Source organism: Terrapene carolina, unplaced genomic scaffold (assembly GCF_002925995.2).
Source record: "Terrapene carolina triunguis isolate 2854851 unplaced genomic scaffold, T_m_triunguis-2.0 Scaffold242, whole genome shotgun sequence".
Taxonomy (NCBI): domain Eukaryota; kingdom Metazoa; phylum Chordata; order Testudines; family Emydidae; genus Terrapene; species Terrapene triunguis.
The window spans coordinates 5,247,339-5,268,766 of NW_020664593.1; the positions used below are offsets into that span (position 1 = coordinate 5,247,339).

The 21,428-nt window shown below is 43.8% G+C and overlaps 1 protein-coding gene across 1 annotated transcript in view; it reads right to left on the minus strand.

The window, feature by feature from the left end:
• Positions 1-21,428, minus strand: part of CHD1L (chromodomain helicase DNA binding protein 1 like) — a 43,405-nt gene that overhangs the window by 13,299 nt on the left and 8,678 nt on the right. Inside the window, exons 5-17 of the mRNA XM_024198408.3 lie at positions 20,594-20,625; positions 18,280-18,361; positions 16,824-16,986; positions 16,335-16,490; positions 14,170-14,262; positions 13,549-13,645; positions 11,971-12,044; positions 10,281-10,391; positions 7,848-7,962; positions 7,199-7,352; positions 5,452-5,617; positions 4,030-4,172; positions 3,469-3,632 (exon numbers count right to left, since the gene is read on the minus strand). Coding sequence (XP_024054176.1) covers positions 3,469-3,632; positions 4,030-4,172; positions 5,452-5,617; positions 7,199-7,352; positions 7,848-7,962; positions 10,281-10,391; positions 11,971-12,044; positions 13,549-13,645; positions 14,170-14,262; positions 16,335-16,490; positions 16,824-16,986; positions 18,280-18,361; positions 20,594-20,625 — 1,550 coding nt within the window. The remainder of the gene's footprint in view (positions 1-3,468; positions 3,633-4,029; positions 4,173-5,451; positions 5,618-7,198; positions 7,353-7,847; positions 7,963-10,280; positions 10,392-11,970; positions 12,045-13,548; positions 13,646-14,169; positions 14,263-16,334; positions 16,491-16,823; positions 16,987-18,279; positions 18,362-20,593; positions 20,626-21,428) is intronic.

Sequence of the window (21,428 nt, forward strand, 5' to 3'; positions counted from 1 at the left end):
GACTGTCTTCAGCTGCGCAGAGCACAGAACAAACCCAGGAGACTCTGGGTGGAATCCTGCCTTGTTACTGCGGCTCAAAAAAGGGGCCAGGACAGGAGGGTTCCCAGCGGTTGTGGGGGGCTGAGGCACATTAGAAGGTACTGCTCCACTAAAAACGGAAACTGGGGGAAGCCTGGATGCCAAAGATTTGGGTGCCCCAAGTGACGGTGTAATCAATGGGAGGAGGCAGCCAGAATGTTTCAGGTGTGGGGAAATGGGACACATCTCTGACACTCACTGGGAAGAGTGAACTTGAGAAGAATAGGGGAAGAGCTCTGCAGGGGGAGGAAAATAATTCCACAGGCAGAGGCAGGTACCGGGAAGCAGAAGCTCACGGTAGAGACAAAACACTGTATCAGGAACCCAGACAGGGCCTCAGAGGAAAAGTGAGAGAAGGGCACAGGCACAGAGGCTGCAGGAAAAAAATGGAATCACCACTTACCGCTACTGAAGCCACAGTTACAGCACTGAGAGGAGAGGACCGCTCTCCTGGGCAGAAAAGTGCTTGGTGGAGCTTGCTGCCTTGGAAGAGGCCCGACAGCAAGCCCAGAGAGAGAAGGAGTTGCTGAAAGACTAGCAAGAGCTGGAGTGCCAGACTGAGCTCCTGCAGGAGGAGCAAGTGGGATTTGAAACATAAATCCAGGGCATGCAAAAGGAACTCCAAGGGAGAGCTGAGTTACTCTTGAAAGTCACCCAACCAAAGGGAGAACCGGTGCAACTACAGACTGAAAAACCGACAGGCAGAGGTCGTAGAAGTGAGATGAAGCTCATGACAGCGTGCCTGGTGAAGATGTAAATTGTACGGCTGGTGTTAAAGACTGTGGGGACTTGGGAATATTGATGTGTATGAATCTGTATGGAAATTTCTGTATTTTTAGGGGTGAGAGCCATCCAGATGGGGCCTTACAGGTTGGGGGGGGGGTAGACATGCCTGTGAAAGAGGTAGTTGTTTTCTGAAAAGTGGGGGAGGTGCATCACAGGGTGACTAAAATCCAACTCCCCTGTGCCAGAGCCGGCGTTCCCAGCTGGGCCAATGAAGTGTTTATGGCTGCACCTGGAGCTACACAGAGTCAGGGGGAGTTCCAGTGAGAGAGGGCTCAGCAGCTGCTGGAAGCAGCAGGACTGCCCGAATCTCCCAGGAGGGGACGCAGTGAGAAGCCTGAGATGCAAAGGGTGACAGGAGGAACTGGTTTTGCATATGTTTGGACAAAAAAACTGCCTCAGAGAGACTGTGGCTGTCGCAGTAGATCCTTTAGAAGCTGGGGAGAAGCCCTGCCTTGTTTCAAATACTATTATGACAGGTGGGTTTGTAGTGTTAAGAAGGGGAAAGGAGCTTTGTGATAACCATTTATAGAAACATGAAGGATACGACTACAGAGGAGGGGGAAGAGTTGCCCAGGGTGGCACAAAGGGGTACAACTAGAACTAATGAGATGAAATTTAAACATAGGCTCAACCACAAAGTTCAAATCCAAATTCCATTGTACAGGTAAAGGGCCAAGTGTCAAATCTGGATCTGAATGTGAGCTGCCCAAAATCTGAGCAGGGTCAGCGATGAGGTTCTTGTTCATAGAAATGTAGGGCTGGGAGGGACTTTGAGGGGTCCTCTGCTCCATCCCCCTGTGCTGAGGCAGGACTAAGTAAACCTAGACCATCCCTGACAGGTGTTTGTCCAAAATGTTCTTAAAAACCTCCAGTGATGGGGATTCCACAACCTCTCTTTGAAGCCTGTTCCAGAGCTTAACTAAGCTTTTGCTCAAATAAATGTGTTAGTCTCTAAGGTGCCACAAGTACTCCTGCTCTTTTTATCCTTACAAAGTTTTTCCTAATATCTAACTTAAATCTCTCTTTCTGTAGATTAAGCCCATTACTTCTTGTCCTACCTTCACTGGACATGGAGAATAGCTGATCACCATCCTCTTAATAAAAACCCTTAACGTATGTGAAGACTTATCAGGTGCCTCCTCCGTCTTCTATTTTCAAGACTAAACATATCCTGTTTTTTTAACCTTTCCTCATAGGTCAGGTTTTCCTAAACATTTAATCATTTTTATTACTCTCATCTGGACTCTCTCCAATTTGTCCACATCATTCCTGAAGTGTAGCACCCAGAATTGGACACAGTACTCCAGCTGAGGCCTCACCAGTGCTGAGTAGAGTGGGACAATTACCTTCTGTATCTGATATACAACACTCCTGTTAATACACCCCACAATATTAGCCTTTTTTGCAACTGCACATGAATGGACTAATATTCCATTTGTGATCCACTAGATCCTCCAGATCTTTTTCAACAGTACCACCATCTAGCCAGTTATTTCCCATTTTGTAGTTGTGCATTTGATTTTTTTTTCTTCCTAAGTGTAGTACTTTACACTTGTCTTTATTGAATTTTATCCTGTTGATTTCAAACCAGTTCTTCAATTTATCAAGGTCATTTTGAATTCTAATCCTGTCCTCCAATGTGCTTGCAAACCCTTCCAGCTTGGTGTCTTCTTCAAATTTTATAAGCGTACTCTCCACTCCATTACCCAAGTCATTAATGTTCTGGACTCAGAACAGACTCCTGTGGGACCCCGCTAGATACACCCTCCGAGTTTGACAGCAAGCCATAGATAAATACCCTTTGACTACGGTCTTTCAATCAGTCCTAAACGTACCTTATAGTAATTTCATCTAGACAAAATTTCCCTAGTTTGCTTATAAGAATGTCATGTGGGACTGTATCAAACCCCTTACCATAATCTACAGATTCCCCTCATCCACTAGGCCAGTATCCCTCTCAAAGAAGGAAATAAAAGTTGGTTTGGAATGATTTGTTCTGGACAAATCCATGCTGGTTATTCCTTATAACCCTATTATCCTCTAAGACCTTACAATTGAGTTGTTTAATAATTTGTTTCGGTATCCTTCCAGGTACTGAAGTTAGGCTGAGTGGTCTTCGTCTTTCTCTTGCTCCCAATGTAGTTATAGAGCCTCTTATTATTGTCTTTTATGTCCCTTGCTAAGTGTAACTCATTTTGTACCTTAGTCTTTCTGATTTTGTCCCCATATGCTTGTGCTATTCTTTTGTACACATCCTTAGCAAACATGTTTCCACTTCGTGTAGGATTCAGGCCCATCTCTATGAAAGTTAGCAAAAATCGATGCTACCATTGTGTCAAAAGCCATTTCTACATCAACACCTCTACATCCTGCAATTTAAGCACACACTTGAAAAAATAATGTACAGCTGTGGCTCCTTTTAGACATGACCTGCAGCCAACATCTCCTCCTCCACCCCTTCCCATGTCCCAAATGCCCCGTTATTGCAAGAGTAATCAGAGTTTGCAGCTTCCTGACTTGTTTTTATCAGTCTGACATTGCCAGTTTCCCCACTAACTGTAACAGACACCACACTGCTTAGTAGCAGGCAAAGCACAATCCTACTTTTTCTTGTGTTCAGCTTCTGCTTGCTTCTGTTTCTTTTCTTCCATGAGCCGTGCTCTCTTTGCTGCTGCCTCCTGTCGTTTCCTCCTCCTGGTCTCCAGCTCTTCTGGGCTCAGTGCATGCTTCCTCCTTGTAGGCACCTCCTCAAGACCTGTGACAAGTACCTGGAAAAGGAAGGCAACTTGCAAATAAACAGACATTTCTCATCTCCAATTCCTATCAGATCCCATCTTATCCAATGTCCCGTATCTGTTCCCTACAGTCTATTCCTCCAGGGCTTTGTCTGCATTGACTCACACTCCCCAACTCATTTCAAGTAGGCCACCAAACCATCAGCTAATGACAGTGACCTGTGCTGCTATGACCTGCATTTGAACCTCTTAATGCTCGTCTCTGATCCGTTCCCAATCCCCCTGAGTCATCCAATCCTCAGAGTCTACTGTTAATTTCAGCACATTTGTAATTGAGTCTAAGTTTTTCCTCCACAAACTGGAGATTAAAATCTGCCTCATTTTCAATGACTCATTGACTGCATCATATGAGTCATTTCTTTCATTTTACATTTGCTTTATTTCGGAGGGCTCTTCCTTTTTGATTGGTCTCTTCAAGGACTTTCTGAAGATCCAAAAGCTGGTCAAATGCTCTTCTGTCTTCTCTGCTCGGGTCTTTCGAATAATCTTTGCCTTCATAGAGGTACATATGATCTTAAAAAAAAATTAAAACATATAAAGGTCTCCCAAAGGGCCAGTGGTATCTGCTAAAATTACAATAAGTAACAAGTAATAATTAAAGTTACAGTAAGTAAGTAATTTGAACTCACACCCTTTTTGTAACACCATTGCGCGTTCTAACAGGGATAGCTGTTGGGATAGTTTTGTGAGGAAAAACATAAGCATCTCATTGAGACAACTAATCCAAATTTCTGTCAAGGCATTAATCCTCACTTGCATGGCAAGTCTGAAGAATCAAGTGGAATTTGTTTGGTGCTATCCAATACAGATGGAATCCTGGCTCCTAAGGTCAGAAATTTCTTCAACAGCTACCACACATTGGGATCTGAGATACCACAGTTCTTCTTTCTGTCTGCAATAGGAAATACCACTGCGTGGTAACCATTGGCAAATGGTGACTTATTACCAGCCGCCACTGGATGGGACAGAAGGCCCATTTTATAGGATCCCATTTCTGTAATATTATGGAAGCCCCAGTCACAACTCCATAGTTAAGGATGAGTTCCATTTTGCACGTAAAGCAGAGATTATGGATCAAACACAGTGCATAGAGTGACACTACAAGGGGAAAATATGTGAAAAAAGGATCTTTAAAAGTCAGTGTAATCCAGTCTGGGACTGCACACACTAACATGTCTTAATCCTAATCGTATGGTTATTGCACGCCGTCGCCACAGGACAGAGTTAAGGTTAATTGGGTGCTCTAACTATGCATTTCTTTCCCTAATGCTTGGATTTTTTAAAGTGTAACCTTACCTCTGAAATTCCAGGGTTTGTAACACTTGGTTTTGGGATAATTACAACATCCCTATGATGTTTTTTACCCTTAAGTTACTTATTTGTAACTCCATCTTAAAATATATGTTTTTCTGTGAATAAAGTCAATTATAATACAAACTTGACCCTTCCCTAGAGTCTTACATCCAAGGATATCAAAGCATTTCACAGACATTAATGAATTTAGCCTCGCAACCCCCTTAAAGGCAAATCAGTTATTATTATCCCCATTTTACAGATGGGGAAATTGAGGCACAAAAGGAGGAAGGGAGTGTTCAACAGTCAGAAATCAAGTCTGTGGCAGAGCCAGGTATAAAACTCATTTCTCCTGATTTCAAGTCCCCTACTCTAACCACAAACCCATTTTTCTTCCTTCCAAAGTTACCCGAAAAGCACAGTATAACCCCTTGAAATCTTCTCTAATAGCATCCAGACTTGAGTGTGTTTTGTGTGCATTTAGGATCCTCGAACTTACTTTCTATATCTTGCTCTCCGCTTTCTTCTTCACTTGGTAGCACAACATCCATTACCCACATTCCTTCTTTTGTCTCTCCAAGGATATTTTCCAGCTCCACGTCCTGGATGGTGCTCCCCTCTGAAGAGAGCAGCTTATCCAAACCAAACTTCAGGATTTCACTCAGCTTTAACGAACAAAAGGATGACGTTTAACATCACCATAATATTTCATGCTGCTCCTAGCCTACTGTGTCTCTAAGTTGAAATGAAAATAGTTTGTGGAGAGGGAAATCAGACACTTTATGTCACCCAGCAAAACACTCATGCTTTGACAGCTGTTATTCTCACTCTGCCCTTACCAGTCATGTACCACCTAATTAGACCCATATAACAAATCATGCTCAGCAATATCCATCTTGACAGCCATGGATCACTAGTAGCTGCACAGACAGCTACTCAGACTACATGCAGACTCAGGCAGACAGCTCTGCATTGGGTCACATTCAAGAGGTTTACTTCACAATCAGAAAGGCCAGAAACTTTTTTTTCTTTTTAGATGAATGCTTAAATGTCTGCAGAAATCAATGGGGTGAAAAGTGCCAGCATGGCATATCACCACACACAGGCTCAGTCCAATTTCTCAAACTGGAAGCCATCATTGCTCAGACAAGTTTGTGGGGAAGAGGGAAGGAGAGGGGCTGTGCCATAGTTTTTCACTGTTTCACTTTACATGGGGTTCACGTCCCCCTACATTTCACTTAGTTTGGAGTTTGACTAGGTGATCTCATTGCTCCTTCTGGCCTTATATGCTACCAAATTCACATCCACTTTGGTCAATTTCACAGTCGTAGGATTTAAAAAATCATAAATTTCATGATTTCAGCGATTTAAATCTGAAATTTCACTGTGTTGTAACTGTAGGGGTCCTGACCCAAAAAGGAGTTGTGGGGGAGGGAGGGTCACAAGGATGCTGTAGGAGGGTTTGCGGTACTGCTACCCTTACTTTTGTGCTGCTGCTGGGTGGATCTGAAGGCAGCACCAAAGTAAGGGTGGCAATACTGCAACGCCCCTAAAATTACTTTGCGACCCCCCCGCAACTTCCTTTTGGATCAAGACCCCAAATTTGAGAAACCCTGGTCTCCCCCATGAAATCTGTATAGTATAGGGTAAAAGCACACAAAAGACCAGATTTCACAGGGGGAGACCAGATTTCAAGGTCTGTGATGCATTTTTCATGGCCATGAATTTGGTATGGCCCTAGCTATGGCTCTTAAGTCCCAAATCTCAAAGCAATACTCAGCTTTTGGTTCCTAATCACAAATCCCCCCTGGGATTCCTATTTGCCTAGAGCTCAGTGTAAATTTCGTCTGAAAGTTTTGCAAGCCTAGGACAAGTTGCGGGTTAGTAACAAAAATCTACCATAGCGCTGATGGTATAGTTCTGTCAGTGCGAGAGAAGGAGGCAAAACAAATGAACTCCTAGAAGCAACGATGCAATTTTCATGTAAATAGCTATTATAGTCAAAAACAAGGAAAGAAACCCCCTCAAAATTAGCATCTGATTGTCCCCAAATTTCAGTGGTGTTTGGATCTGGGATTTTGGCTTGCTCCATAAAAGAGAGGCATTCAGATGCCATGTTCTTCTCCAATCTTCCCCAAAGACAATGGTGTTTGGATCAGGCCCATCTTGAATACACACACAGAATGGGGCCCTCTTACGTTTCTAAGGGATGATGCTGTTAAAGTCATGCTCAGTGATCATCTTACCTGCATGTCTGCTGCTTCCTGGCACTTGGGTACTCCGAGAGCAAACTGCCCCCCTTCGATAACGGTGTTTGTAAACTGGAGCTTCGACGCAGCTCGACGGTAGATTATTTCTTCTACAGTGTCCCGTCCAATCAAGCGGATAATTTTTACAGGCCTTGCAAAATTTGAGAGAGTCAATTTAATCATTTACACTGCATTAGAAGAGTTTCCCTGAATTAGGGACCAAATCCTGCAGTCAGTCCTGACCCAGCGAGGTGCCCAGTTGGCGAAGAGAAAGCACACGTAGAGCTGCAGAAGGTGATGCTGACCCGACCACCATGGCCAAAAGGGGAAGGGGACACTGCAGAGAGCAGCCAACCTCCCATTCTGTTCCCCCTCCATAACTACAGAGTTCCAGATTCCGGAGACTAGGGGAGGCCAGAACTGCATGGGATCAAGGAAGGGAAGAGGTGGAACTATGCCGAGGACCCATGGCTCCTCTTCCTTTGCCCCCGCATTATCCGAACCGCTCCACTTAGGTCTCCTCTGCTGGCAGAACTTGGAGGTGGGGAGTGGGGATTAAGGGAAGTATTAGGGTGGCATTTAATGAGAGAGTGAGCAATCAAATGCAAAATGCACCACAAGAAACAGTTCTGTTCCTATTTCTCACTTGTTCTGGCCAATCCTGTGAGCTCTCGCTGTGGCTTGCAAGTCATTTTGTGGGTTAAAATCACTGTCAACAAAAATAACTGTATCCGCTGCAGTTAGATTCATGCCGACGCCACCTAAAAACGAGTTTTAAACAAAGGGGATGGTCAGTAACACACATTAGCAACATGAAATAAAGGGAGAAATGGTGTTTAGGCTACACAAAATAAAAATAAACCCAACTTTGCTCCATCTCTCAAACCAACACTGAATCGTTTATGAGGCTCAGAAAAGTTTGGTTAACCTTCTGAATTGCATTTTCTTGCACTTCTATGCTTCCAGCTTTCCACCAGGCCTCATAACAGATGTGTTGTCTAGTGCACTAAAAAGCAATCCGGATTCAGGTGTAATCAAGCTAAAGGGGATTGTTTGCTGAGGCTGCTGGACACAGATGGTGCTCTCTAGCTGGCAGACCAACTAACACCACTGGGCTGCTTCGTGTCAATACAAAGGATCTCCCTAAGTTCTGGCAGAGACCAGTGTCTCTGCCACAGAAACTGGAAACGTGAAGTACAATAATACAAGCCCGAGGATGGTGGACAGTCTGGGTTCTTATCCAAACTAAAATGTCAGAGATTTGCCCGTCACTAGTTTCTGAAGTGCTAGCTCTTGTGGACTGAAAAGACAAGTTAAATCGGAATATATACTGCCACTAAAAAGGAGGTACATGCTGAGGAGCATTTGCCCCTATCCAGGAGACGCACCTTTCTTCCTAGTATCCCTACCCTCCCTGCAAACTCTGAAACAGCCATACCCTGAAATTCTGTACCGGTATCTGAGGAGGGGTGAAGATGAACCCACCGTCTTCATGTTGGGCTAGATACAATCGTTGGTCTTCACTGACTACTGGGTCTGAACAACCTGTCTAGTGTTGACCAGGAGAGTCCGGGCATGGGGGAGGCAGAGTGAGAAAAGCTTACACGCACGGTGGGAGGGAGAGGAGAGCTGGGATAGAGGGTGGGTTTGGAGCTGGGCAGTGGGCATATGAGGGATCCAATCAAGAAGGTGAGAGGGGGAGGAGATGAGAGGGTGGCCCCAGAATGCACTGTACAGCCTTTATGGTGGTGGGGATGGGAAGGTTCCGATATTTTACTTAAACGAAGACTGTTACTGACACAAGGCCAGTATTTGCACAAATTAATGTCAGTGTCATTCCTAAGGCGAAGCTGCCACAGGGACAGGCATTATAAAGCATAAGAACGGCTATGCTGGGTCAGACCAGAGGTCCATCTAGCGCAATATCCGATCTTCCGATAGTGGCCAATGCCTGGTGCTTCAGAGGGAATGAACAGAACAGGCAATCCTCAAGTGATCCATCCCCTGTTGTCCAGTCCCAGCTTCTGGCAGGCAGAGCCTAGGGACACTCAGAGCATGGGGTTGCGTCCCTGCCCATCTTAGCTAATAGCCATTGATGGACCTATCCTCCAGGAATTTATCTAATTCTTTTTTGAATAAAGTTATATTTTGGCCTTCACAACATCCCATGGCAATGAGTTCCACAGATTGACTGTGGGTTGTGTGAGGAAGAATTTCATTTTGTTTATTTTAAACTTGCTGCCTATTAATTTCATTGGGTGACCCCTAGTTCTTGTGTTACGTGAAGGCGCAAGTAACTCTTGCTTGTTCACTTTCTGCACACCATTCATAACTTTATAGACCTCTATCCTATTCCCTCTCAGTCGTCTCTCTTCCAAGCTGAACAGTCCATCTTTTAAATCACTCCTCCTATGAAAGCCGTTCCATACCTTGAATTATTTTTGTTGCCCTTCTCTTTTACTTTTCCATTTCTAATATGTCTCTTTTAAGATGGGGTGAACAGAACTGCACGCAGTGTTCAAGGTGTGGGCGTTTCATGGATTTAGATAGTGGCATTATGATATTTTCTGTCTTATTATCTATCCCTTTCTGAATGATTCCCAACATTTTTGACTGCCGCTGCACACTGAGTGGATGTTTTCAGAGAACTATCCACAATGACTCCAAGATCTCTTTCTTGGTTGGTAACAGCTAATTTAGACCCCATCATTTTGAGCTTAGTTTAAATAAGCCACTCAATGGGCTGCGCTGTAAATTGTGTGTTGGCCTCAGGATCCTGAACTTGGGTCTCAGCCTGAACATAAAAGAGTTGCTGATATTCAAACACATCATCTAAAACTATAATTAAAATAAATCTCCATACAGATTCTACCACTGACTAAATTGTTCTTAACTGAGGTTATTTAAAAGCTTTGTTTTCTTTCCCTTATGAAATCCTATTTGAATATTAAAACTGGGGTTCTCTAAAGAATTCAGACCTTCCCAAAGTCCGGTCAATCCCTGAAGACAGCAAAAGGCCAGGAGATTGTGGAATGGGTTGTTTATAGTTCTAGTTTTGGCTCTCCCACAGTTGCCTTACCTGCCCTGGTGCTCAGCAGGAAAATAAAAATGGGCTGCTGACCAAAATTCTTAATGGCCAGGTGCCTCTCTTCCCCTCTGACAGATCCATCCAGCCGCTCATAGCTGTAGCCTTTCCAAAGAGACAAAAACAGTATCTGGTCAAGAAACCACTATTCTGACCCTATCCCTCTCCAGGCTGGTTTCTCCTTTCCCAACCATCCTTTTCTGCCCCCTGCTCTACAAGCTGCTTTCCGTGTTTAGTCTTCCTCCACCAACACCCCACGCCTCAGATTCTCCAGGCTCTCCCCATTCTCCACAGACTCTCTTTGGCTTTCTCTCCTTCATCTACATTCTCCTATTTTTGCTCCTTGCTAGTCTACTCTCACGGGGCAGGGGGGTTTGTAGCTTTGTTGCTCCCTCATGCTCCATCAGCACTACAGAAATGGAGGGCCAGAGTCTGTCCCAGTTGACGTAAATCCAAGTAATTGGACTGACTGCAATGGAGTTCCTCCAGACTCACTGAGTGCAGGGGCTACCAGAACTGAATGTGCAGCAGAAATTCTTGTGTTTTAGTTTGCTGTATGCAAGCAGAATAGAAAAATTCCGAGCCAAAGCAGAAGAGTGTTGGTACAATGGCCTGTTTTAGGTCAGGCCACTTTGGCAACTGGCCTCGCATTATGGGCCAAAGTATACAGTCCTTTCTCATTGACTTCAATGCCAGCTTTTCTGAGTCAGGACTACAGGATTTGGCCTCATGTTCGGCTTTAGGCTACATTATTAGTTGTCTACGGCAATAAACGCTAAATAAAAGCCTCTCTCATGAGAAATAATTGGCATAAAGCCTCATGGATTGAAATGAAAGAAAATATCTCATGTCTCAAGAACACGTCTGGTAACTGCCAGAAATGATGGGATCCTGCCTACCCTTGCACTTACACGATTTCCAAGGGGACATATTGCTAACAACAGTTTTCAGCAATAAGTTCGTTTTCTGGTGTAGGCTACTTGGCCTGATTTTTATTTAATTCACAGAGATGTAAATCAGGAATACATCTATTGGTTTCACCGGCGTTTATAGCTCTGCAGCTAAGATCAGAACATATGGAAGAGTCCTGAAGCACAGGGCTCTTTGGAGCCAGCACCATTACAGGATGACTTTTGCATCATGGCACAATGTAAAGTAAATAGCATTGTATCACCATGAAATGTCAGGGCGTTATAAACCAAGTTCAGGCCCTTGGGTAATTAGCTGTAACTCCACTGAAATTAATAGTGTTGCACTCACTGACACAAGGACTGAATATATCCTATGACCACTAAACCTGCATTCATGTAGTTTAAGGTATTAGAAAGCAGATTCTTACCCTAATCATATAGCAAAGAGGATAGGGGAGTGAGAGAGAGGGTTTGACCTTCGCTTGTCTTTCATTCAAGGATTTCAAAGCTCTCTGATCTCATTGAACCTCATAACATCTTTATTATCCTACTTTCACAGATGGCAATACTGAGGCAGAGAGAACTGAAGAGACTTGCCCAACGTCACACAAGCAGTCAGAAACAGCAAGAAAACGCCTTCTGCCTACTAGAAATAAGTCACCAGTATTATGGTCCCTTCTCTGTCATGCAAGGATCAGTCAGGTACAGCATCACTGTAGCTGACAAAAGACAAATATGACAAGACAGCTGCTCCAAGAGTACAAGTATTTCACCTCTATAGTCCATGTAGTCTTGCAGAATATCCAGCATCCGAGTCATCTGAGAAAACAGCAAGACCCGATGACCACTGCAGAAATAAAGTGAAATCCCGTAAGTTCAATGTGCCTTTTGTAGCGTTTCACAGAGAGATAGATAAGGTTAGCTTAGTTTAATATACAGGAGTATATTTAATCGAAATATTGTACGATTTCAGTTTCCTCAAATATAAAATGACTTGCCAAGATCATAGATTTCAGAGGTGTAGCCGTGTTAGTCTGTACCAGCAAAAACAATGAGAAGTTCTTGTGGCACCTTAGAGACAAATGCCCAAATAAATTTGTTAGTCTCCAAGATCACAGAGTGAGTTAGTGGCAGAGCTGGAGTTAGAGCTCAGGTCTCCTGACTTCCAGACCTGTGCTGTATGCCTTACACTGTGACAGGGAGGGATAGCTCAGTGATTTGAGCATTGGCCTGCTAAAGCCAGGGTTGTGAGTTCAATCCTTGAGGGGGCCACTTAGGGATCTGGGGCAAAAACCAGTACTTGGTCCTGCTAGTGAAGGCAGGGGGCTGGACTCAATAACCTTTCAAGGTCCCTTCCAGTTCTAGGAGGTAGGATATATTTATTTATTTATAACACTATTCAAGCCAGCTGATACTGACTAGCATCATTTTTTAGGTGCAGCAGACCCAGGGGTCCTGAGAGTTTTTGTGGCACAGGACCCAGGGACAAACACGCATACACACACACGCGTACACAGTCTCTCTCCCCAACACTGCTGTACAGCAGAGAAGCAAAATCATCCCAGCTACTTTAAAAGTTTCATTTTTGCTATAAAATGTCTGCTTAAGGACTTCCTGAGGAACCCGTCCGAGGGGAGCTGCATGCTAGTTATGGTTCTCTTGTTTGGTATCACTCTGCATCATGGAGGAGGAGCTGTTCCACATCCTGCACCAAAAGTTGATCTGAAGTGTGTCCTGGTTTGGTTAGCTCTCTCCCGGGAGATGGTCCGAGTATCTAAGACTTCAATTCCAGATTCTGAAACCATCAAAGTTAAGTTCCAGAATCTGGGTCCAGATCTCAAATCCCCCATCTTTGGTGTGTGAGTGTGTGTGTGTGTTCCAGGCTTTGATTTGTCCCAATCCTTAGGTTTGTTTGTTTTTTCTCCACGTATGACTATATATTTGTGTTTCCTCGGCCCAGAGGAACTGAAGCACAGCATGAAAGTCTGTTCTCTTGGAATCTGTGGCCAAACCAGAAGCATCAGACATCGTGTAAGACAACTTGTTCTTCCAGGATTTCCAGCCCAAATTTGGAAGGCAGAAGAGGTTTGAATAAATACAGAGAAGCAGCCAGTATTCTGGGCTCTTTAAAAGGAAGCTTCAAAGCTTTTAAGGTTCCTGGGTCATCCCTAATGTAGCTGCAACATTGTAATTACTCCTGTAGAACTGTCAATAATTCAGCATCAGTTAACTGGACTACTACACTGTTCGTTTCTTGGTGTATGTGGGTAACACTTATGGATAAATTAGTTTGCTTTTCCCAGCCAGGCTTATCTAGACCCCCACAAGTAAAGCTCAGTGACACCACATACCCGGCATACAAGAAAGAAAGGAGTTTGTCTAACAAGCACAGCTTCCCACTGGCTTCGATGAGGTGGTCTCCAATTTCGAAGGGCTCTGGTTCGACACCTGGAAGGGAAGAAAGTCTCAGAAGCAGTACTACTAGTAGACCAATGATAGCGAGAGCCTCCAGGGTCATCCCAAGTTACCCCAGTGTCATGTATGGTAATTCATAATTTTCACAGCTGTGGCTAAACAGAACTAGGTAATAACCTGGGTTCCGGATTCGAAACTGACAGTGCTTTATCTAGTACCGTAGGAATACTATAGTAATGATTCCATGCCAACAAACTAGTGTGAATGCATTGCTTAGGCTGAGAAATCAAGCACTCAAGAGAAAACAAGTGCAGAGTTAAGGCTGAAAGCTCAGCCTTGACATAGGCTTATCCTTGAAACAGAGTCCCCTTTATATATCACTATTAGTCAGTTAATATGGACTGGAATTTATCATACAACTTTACATACAGTCTTCAGGCTTGACTCAATTTTTATGTGTCAATGAAATCTACAAAACAAGCCATGTTTGAAGAAAATTGGCTCATATCCTATGATGATTTTTGGTTACTTTCAAACAGAGAAGAGTTCTTTCTCACCACTGAACAGGTATGGATGGGCTACACACTTTCGAAGCTGAATTAAGACATTTTGAAGTTTAACCTTCCTCCCTGCTTCATTTTCAAATGCATCTGGAACACAAAAATGAAACGACAAACCCATTCAACAAGAACTCTGGGGATACACTGTAAATATAGTGCCTGGAATTATCTGGACACCGAGCATAGCTCTATAGGGTTTATAACAGAGAAGGGAAATCTCACAGTGGTACACTTTACTGTTCGAATTTAGGTTCCAAATTTAACACACTTCCTCTTTATGCATCGTCTGAGTTTTCTCACATATTTTCTTGGTCAAATATTTACCCACTTTGGCAGAGGAAACACTGAAAAGTGATACCTTGTTGGAAATTTTTCCCTGAGACCCTAGTTAGAGAGCAACAGTCCCTGCCACTTCACACAGCTCAGGGATTTAACATTTTCCAAATTAACAAATCCAGTTACTTGGTATAACGTATGAGGGTACTGGAGGAAAAGCTGGCGGCAGCGTCAAGATCTGCTCAGCCACCACCTGTTTTCTCTGGCGCTGCCAACCTTACTTCCCAGCTCTGCTCGGAGTCTGTGAAGGGCCAGTGAGACAGGCTGGTCGGAGGAGGGGCAATAGGCAAGGCTCTGAGAGGTTGAGCTGTCCATAAGAAACTTAGTGCTGCTGCCTCGACTCTCGACAGCAGAATCATAGGGAGACTATGAGAATGAGGGCCAGAAGAGTGAGTGGGCCTATAGGGAGAAGTGATGCTCAGCAGGGCTTTGGGGAGGCTGTGCAGAGGTTACAAGAGGATGTGTAGGAGGAGGCTGAGAGTGGAAGGGGAAGAAGATTGTGCATGTCTGTTGCCGGGGTGGCCTTGGGCAAGCACATTCCCTCTGCACTCCGCATCAGCATTTGAAAGGCTCCCTTGGCACTGTGGCCTCAGCTCTCTGGTGCACTGAGCAGTAGCACCAGATGAGCAGAGTCTCTGCAAGGTCATTAGTATAAGCAAGGGCTCTCCAGTGCTACATAATAGACATGTAGACATGTGCATGCTGGTAGTTTGTAGATATAAGGACCCAGGGACTAGAACCCAGGTCTGCAGAGCCTGGGACAGCTGATATTCCCACAGTGCCACTGGGAGGCCATACAGAGGCATAGCCAGGGAGCACTATGGAGAGTAGGCACCGCAGGAAGTGCTGCCCAAGAGACCTAGAGTGATGGTGCCCTGCGGCCCTCTGATTGTCCCAGCACCCTATTTAACCCCAGGGTTGCCCCAGGAAGTTGTCTGGGCAACCACATGGACTTTGCCCTGCTGAAATGCCAGACTTTGTTTGATCTCCTGGTCTCCAGTCTTTGACTCCAGCCTGACTCTAACCCAGATTCCTGCCTCTCGATTCTAACCTGGTACCGCCTCTGATCTCTGGCCTCCGACTCCAGCCTGACTCTGACCCTGACTCTTGCTTATGGAACCTGGCTCTTGAGATCCCTCCATCTCCGGCGTGGTGATTACCACCCCGGTGGGCAGACCTCATCCCAGCTGTAACCGCTAGGCCAGACCTCTTACGCCTTGGTCCCTTACAGTATAATGTAGCATTCACACAGGAAAGAGTACGAGGTCAGAATAAGGAATGAACAGCTGAGTGTAATTCAGCAGAAATGGTGTGTTCATTTTGATTGGTTATATATTAGACATACAAGGGAGTTTGGTATGAAGGTGAAGAATCTACGAGGGTGTTTGGGTGGGTGTTAACACATGTGACTGAAGGATGGCTTAACTGGTGATACTAAAGATATTTCTGAAGATCTTTAATTGCATTTTAATTAGAGGTTGGCCCAAACTGGAATCCTGAGATTGACTTGCTTCCACACTTTGGGAAAGTGCAGATCCAAATGCCAGTGGACCAAACCAAAAGCCCAAAATCAAACAGCCATGAACCCTAGGAAAGTTTGCATCAGGCTCTAAATTTTGAGGCTCAGACTGATCCCCAATTTTAATAGTACTTGTTTATCAAATGATCATTCAGAATACTGAACTCAGCACAATCATTCAGAGCATGTTCTGAATGCTAATGCATCTCCTCCTATTTCCCCACAAGAGTGCATGGATTTACAAAAGGGAACTAATTTTGCTTTTAAATAAACTGATTAGGTCCAACCCCCCACATGCCCTACTTACCTAGATCTTTCATCAAAATAGCCTTGTAGTATTTTCTCTGCAGGGCTGACATCCCATGATACAGAACCACTTCCACCTTCTTAGGCAGCTCTGCTGCGACCTCAGCCTTCACTCTCCTAAGCAAGAAGGGCTGCAGAAGACTGTGCAATTCTTTGGCTGTTTGGAAAAAAATGCTGCAGTAAGTGAATTAAGTGTAAAGGAATGTCTTCAGCACATTTTTTTTATACAAACATTAATAAAACCTCACACCATCTTGTGAGATGTAAGTATTTCCCCCTATATTATAGAAGGGGAAACTGAAGCAAACTTGGCTGCCTAAAGGTAGGTACCTAAACACATATGAAGGCACCTACATGCTGATGTAGGCGACATTTTTTCATAGCTAATCAGTTTCAGAGAAAGCAAACCCCAAACTCCCAACACCCAATCCCCTGCTCTAACCAGCTGACAGCACTGACCCTCCAGTATGTTTTATGACTCATTACTTGCCTGACTTGCTCTCCTTTTCAATCCCATGGTAACACTGAACAAACTCTTCCACTTGCTCTTTAGAAAAGATGTCAGGCTCAATAAAACTGAGTAGGGAGTACAGCTCCTGGAGATTGTTCTGAACAGGAGTACCGGTGAGGAGGAGACTGAAGCCCACTGAAAACTGAAATAAGCAAAGGCAAAGTAAAAGGAACTGCAACATGCAATTGGAATGAAAAGTCACTTGCCACACAAATCCCTTCACTACTCTCTCACACAACCAAAATCTGACAGTTAGTAGAGAGGCACCTGTAGAACTCCACAACTTCAGTGGAAACCAGCAAACTCAAGATCTGGAGTAATAAACAAATTTACAGGGCCTGACTCTCCTCTCAAACACTCTGGTGTAAATCAGGTGCAACTCCTCTGAAGTTAATGGAGTTACACCAGAGCACAAAACATGTACGAGCAAGGGAAGAATGAAGTCCAACGATGGTGCCATTAAAATCTTGATCTCTGCCGCATGATATGCGCAAACCATGTGCACTGTGTTAAATAACTAGAGCTGGTTGGAAAATTTCTACAAAAATCAAAACACCAAAATGAAATTACACAAAATCCGCACTCTGCTCTCCTGTTTTCAGGCCAGCTCTAATAATGTTGATATTTATCTGCACTGTGCTATTTGCAGCATTCCCTGTACTTAGACTGGGGAACACGGCTACCACTATGGCAAGTTTAATACTACATTAAATTCCCACCAAGTTCAAAAATGGGACCTAACTGAGCAGAATGAAAGTGGGATTGGGGTTGGGGTTATCTTTTAGCATTAACAACGACCATTCTGGAACTAGAAGTAAAACAACTCAGAAATAATAGAAAATATTTCCTGGGCATATTCTGCTCTTGAATGTGCTCCTACTAGGGCAGATTTGGATCTGGGACACCTGGGTAAGTCGAGAACAACTCCACTGATTTCAATGAAGAGAACTGACTTAACCAAGTCACATAGGAAGACCACAGAAATAAACCGGAGGAGTCATGACTCATGGCCCCCTGCACTCACCACTGGACAAGACTTCCAAATTCAGAGCCACCTCACTTTGTTGTTTTTAATAATTTATATCAGAAATACAGACTCCTGACGCAGATTGTCACCCAGTTGTGATTTAGCGCCACGTCATTTACAGCTTCTTTACATTAATCCTTTTCTCACATTCCTCAAACTTCTGAAGCCCAAACGTGAGCCAGAATGTGAGACAAGTTCCAGACTAAGGAGTCCCTGTCCAACATAGGGCCATATCCATCTGCCACTGAAGACAATGGGAGCCTATCTACTGACTTTGAGAGGAACTGGATCAGGCCCACAGATGAACAAATGTGATGAGGGATAGTGATGACATAAATAATGAACTTGTATCCTTTAAAGGGGAGAAAAGTCCTTTAATTGCTAAAAGGCTGTTGGGCTCTTTTTTACCTCTGAAAGGGTCTTGTGCAGCAGTGAATTCTGGTTTTTCAGTCTCTGGGCTTCATCCACAACCAGAGCAGCCCAGTTAAAACTGTAAAATAAATTAATAGAAAATATTGTTTTCATTTAAAATTCAAATAATTCTCGCCAATGTGAAAAGGTCAATATCAGCTGTGTCTCTCTACATCTGTACTGGAGATGGCCCTCAACCAAGACCCAGGATCTAAAATCCCCTGAATATCGAGGGGGGAAATCAGATCTTCACCTAACGTTTGCCACTCGTGTGCGTTTCTTGGTGTCATAGATGCCTCGTAGCAATCTATATTTCAAGTTGTAAAACCTTTTTCATTCTCCCCTCTCATTTTCCATCACTCATAACTCTCTGCAACAGTCATCTTTCAAGCCTGAAACTTCCCAGGGCTGTGTGTCTGCCCAAAGACTAACTTTTGGGGATAAAATGAGGGTGGGGACATGGGGAAACAGTTCAGCTGCTTTTGACAGAGTAAAAAAAAAAAATTACACTTTTTTCCATTATAAACAAATATTCCTGTGAGCTATTTTTGAATAGCTGGGGTAGAAGTCAGCCATTTCGCAGGGAAACAGACCTGACTGAGAAATATGTCACAGCCTTGTTATGGAGGTAGGTGGCTTTCCACTTGGCCAAGTGAGCCTTTGAAAATCACATGCTGAGGATATACAGTATATCATTTGTTTTGCTAAGCTTGTAAAGCACACTCCTAAGGCAGGGTGCACTGCATTCCTACCCACCTCTGTAAAGTGCTCTGAGATCTACAGATGAAAATGTGTGAAGTATTATTATTATTAGCCATATTTTTCAGATGGAACAGTTCAGGCTCAAAGAATTTGAGTGACATTTCTTGGAGGCACTGAGGCCTCGTGGGTTAAGACCAAGAGACTGGTCCTGAGGCTGACGTTTATGTGATAACAGGCAAATCACTTAACCCCCCTGACATTCTTTACTCTACATACTGCGTTGATGGTGTAAATTACACAAAACTACAGGGAATTAAGCAGAACGTAATTTGGAACTAAGAGGACTGAACGCATTCTCCGTGGTTTTATTTTTTTACAATATACACAAAATGTTTCACAGTGTGTTAATTACCAGCTCAAGACATGGATTCTACCATGATGTGTTGATCAAACCCTGTATCTTGTCTCTAGCAGTGGCGAATACTTGGTGCTTCAGAGGAGCCCCATCGTACACCTGACTAGTTGTGAATTGAGGCTGAAGGGATGAGGTGAGGCAGTTGTTTTTTGACTCCTACTGAGTCCCTGAAGCATTCATCAGATTGGATTGCCTCCAGAATTCATAACGAAGTGTTTGTATTACAAGGCATCAGCATTATTGTTATAAGATATCCAAATCCCTTCCCAGTACAAGTACAGCCTTATGTAAAATCTTCTGTGATCTTGACAGAAATATCTGCCACTGATTGGTTATACTAATAAAATACAGATCTCACCAGAAAGTGAGATAACTACTCAAAGAGCAATGTTGGACTGGCAATGTGATGTGATACAGTTTAGTTATGATCCTCTCATGTGTCCACCATATGATAATACAATTCACTTTCATCAAAGTTTGTACCTATAATCTAAACCAGCGGTTCATGCGGCCCAATTAGCACACAGCTGCAGCCCAGCTGTGTGCTAAAGACTGCCTAGCCTGCACAGCAGGGTCTGGGGTCAGGGCTGCCGCCCGGCCCCACACAACAGGGTCCAGGGTCCCTGCTGCCCACCCCGGCACCTGGGGCTCCGCTCCTGGCTCCACTCTGTGGAGGGGTCTCTAGGCTGGGGACACTAGGCATAGGGGGCTATAGGGGGGCTGGAGGGGAACTGTAGTTCTCAACCTGCGACCCAGGTAACACATTGTGGGCCACATATGCGGCCCACAATGATAAATAAGTTCAGAACCACTGATCTAAACCAATGAAGCCACTTTTACCAGAATGTTACACTATGTACTATCTTCTACTGGTGCTATTGCTTACTGCCTGGGAGCAAAAATCTACTCACTCCTTTTACGCCAGTTACGTGTGACCAGTGCACAACATTTCCTATTTCATCTGCTTGAAAATTGTTCTTTTAGAGGCTGGGGGGGGGGGATTTGCTCATGTACAATGTGCCTGAACGTGAAAAGATCCTTCACTAAAAGTTGCTAGAAGAAAAATTCTAATAATCAAAGAAGAGTGTCAATGGCTCATGTGGAACAACAGACATGTGACCTCATATCAATGTGCCTAGACAAACTGTTGACAGACCTATTGTATAAACCCTAATAAAATAAAAATAAACTCACAATTTTAGAAATGCTCCATCTTTCAGGCAAATCTGTAATCAAACAAAATCAGTGTCACACACAATGCCTTACAGTTATATAGCACCTCTGAACAGGAGACATCCTGAAGTTATTTACTAATATAACAAACTGATATATAAACAGTTCACAGACAAGGATCACTTCACCAACCCTTGAACTACAGCTGCTTCTTGAGTGGAATATGGCAGCTACTTAACAGCACATAACAAGACTACACAACAGAATAGGAGAGAAAGTGAAAGAAAATTGAAACTTCGGGAAGAATTTAGAGGATGGAACGTAATTAATGGAGTTGCGATTTGGCCTAGACACCCAAACTGCTCTTATGGAAAGAGCCCTGGGATCTATAATGACCACAAGTTGCCAGGACCTTAGTTTTAGGTCTCATCGGATATACAATACAAAACACAAGCAGAAAAGCTCAACCAAGAAATATTAAAAGAGACTCTCAAGCTGGGGAAAATGTTCAGCTCTCTCAGCCAAGTCTTTTCACCTCTGTCATGCTTTCTCACGTAATGTTTCTTCCCACATTTGAGAACTAGTGACGTTATCTATGTCCCCTCCATGTCCCATTTTCCCTCTTCATTGACCCTGCATTAAAATAAGTGATAATGATGAATTTGTGGCATCATAACTACTTGCTAACGTCACAAGCACAAACGCTGTCTACCTTCAAAAAGGAGGAGAAGCTGGGCTGTGTCAAGAAGAAAGCCTTTATTAAAAGCACAGACCTCATCACTGGCAACGGCAAGCAAAGAGAAATACTAGTCAAGTGAATTTATGCATGGCTAGGTAGGACTTTCTCAAGCTTCCT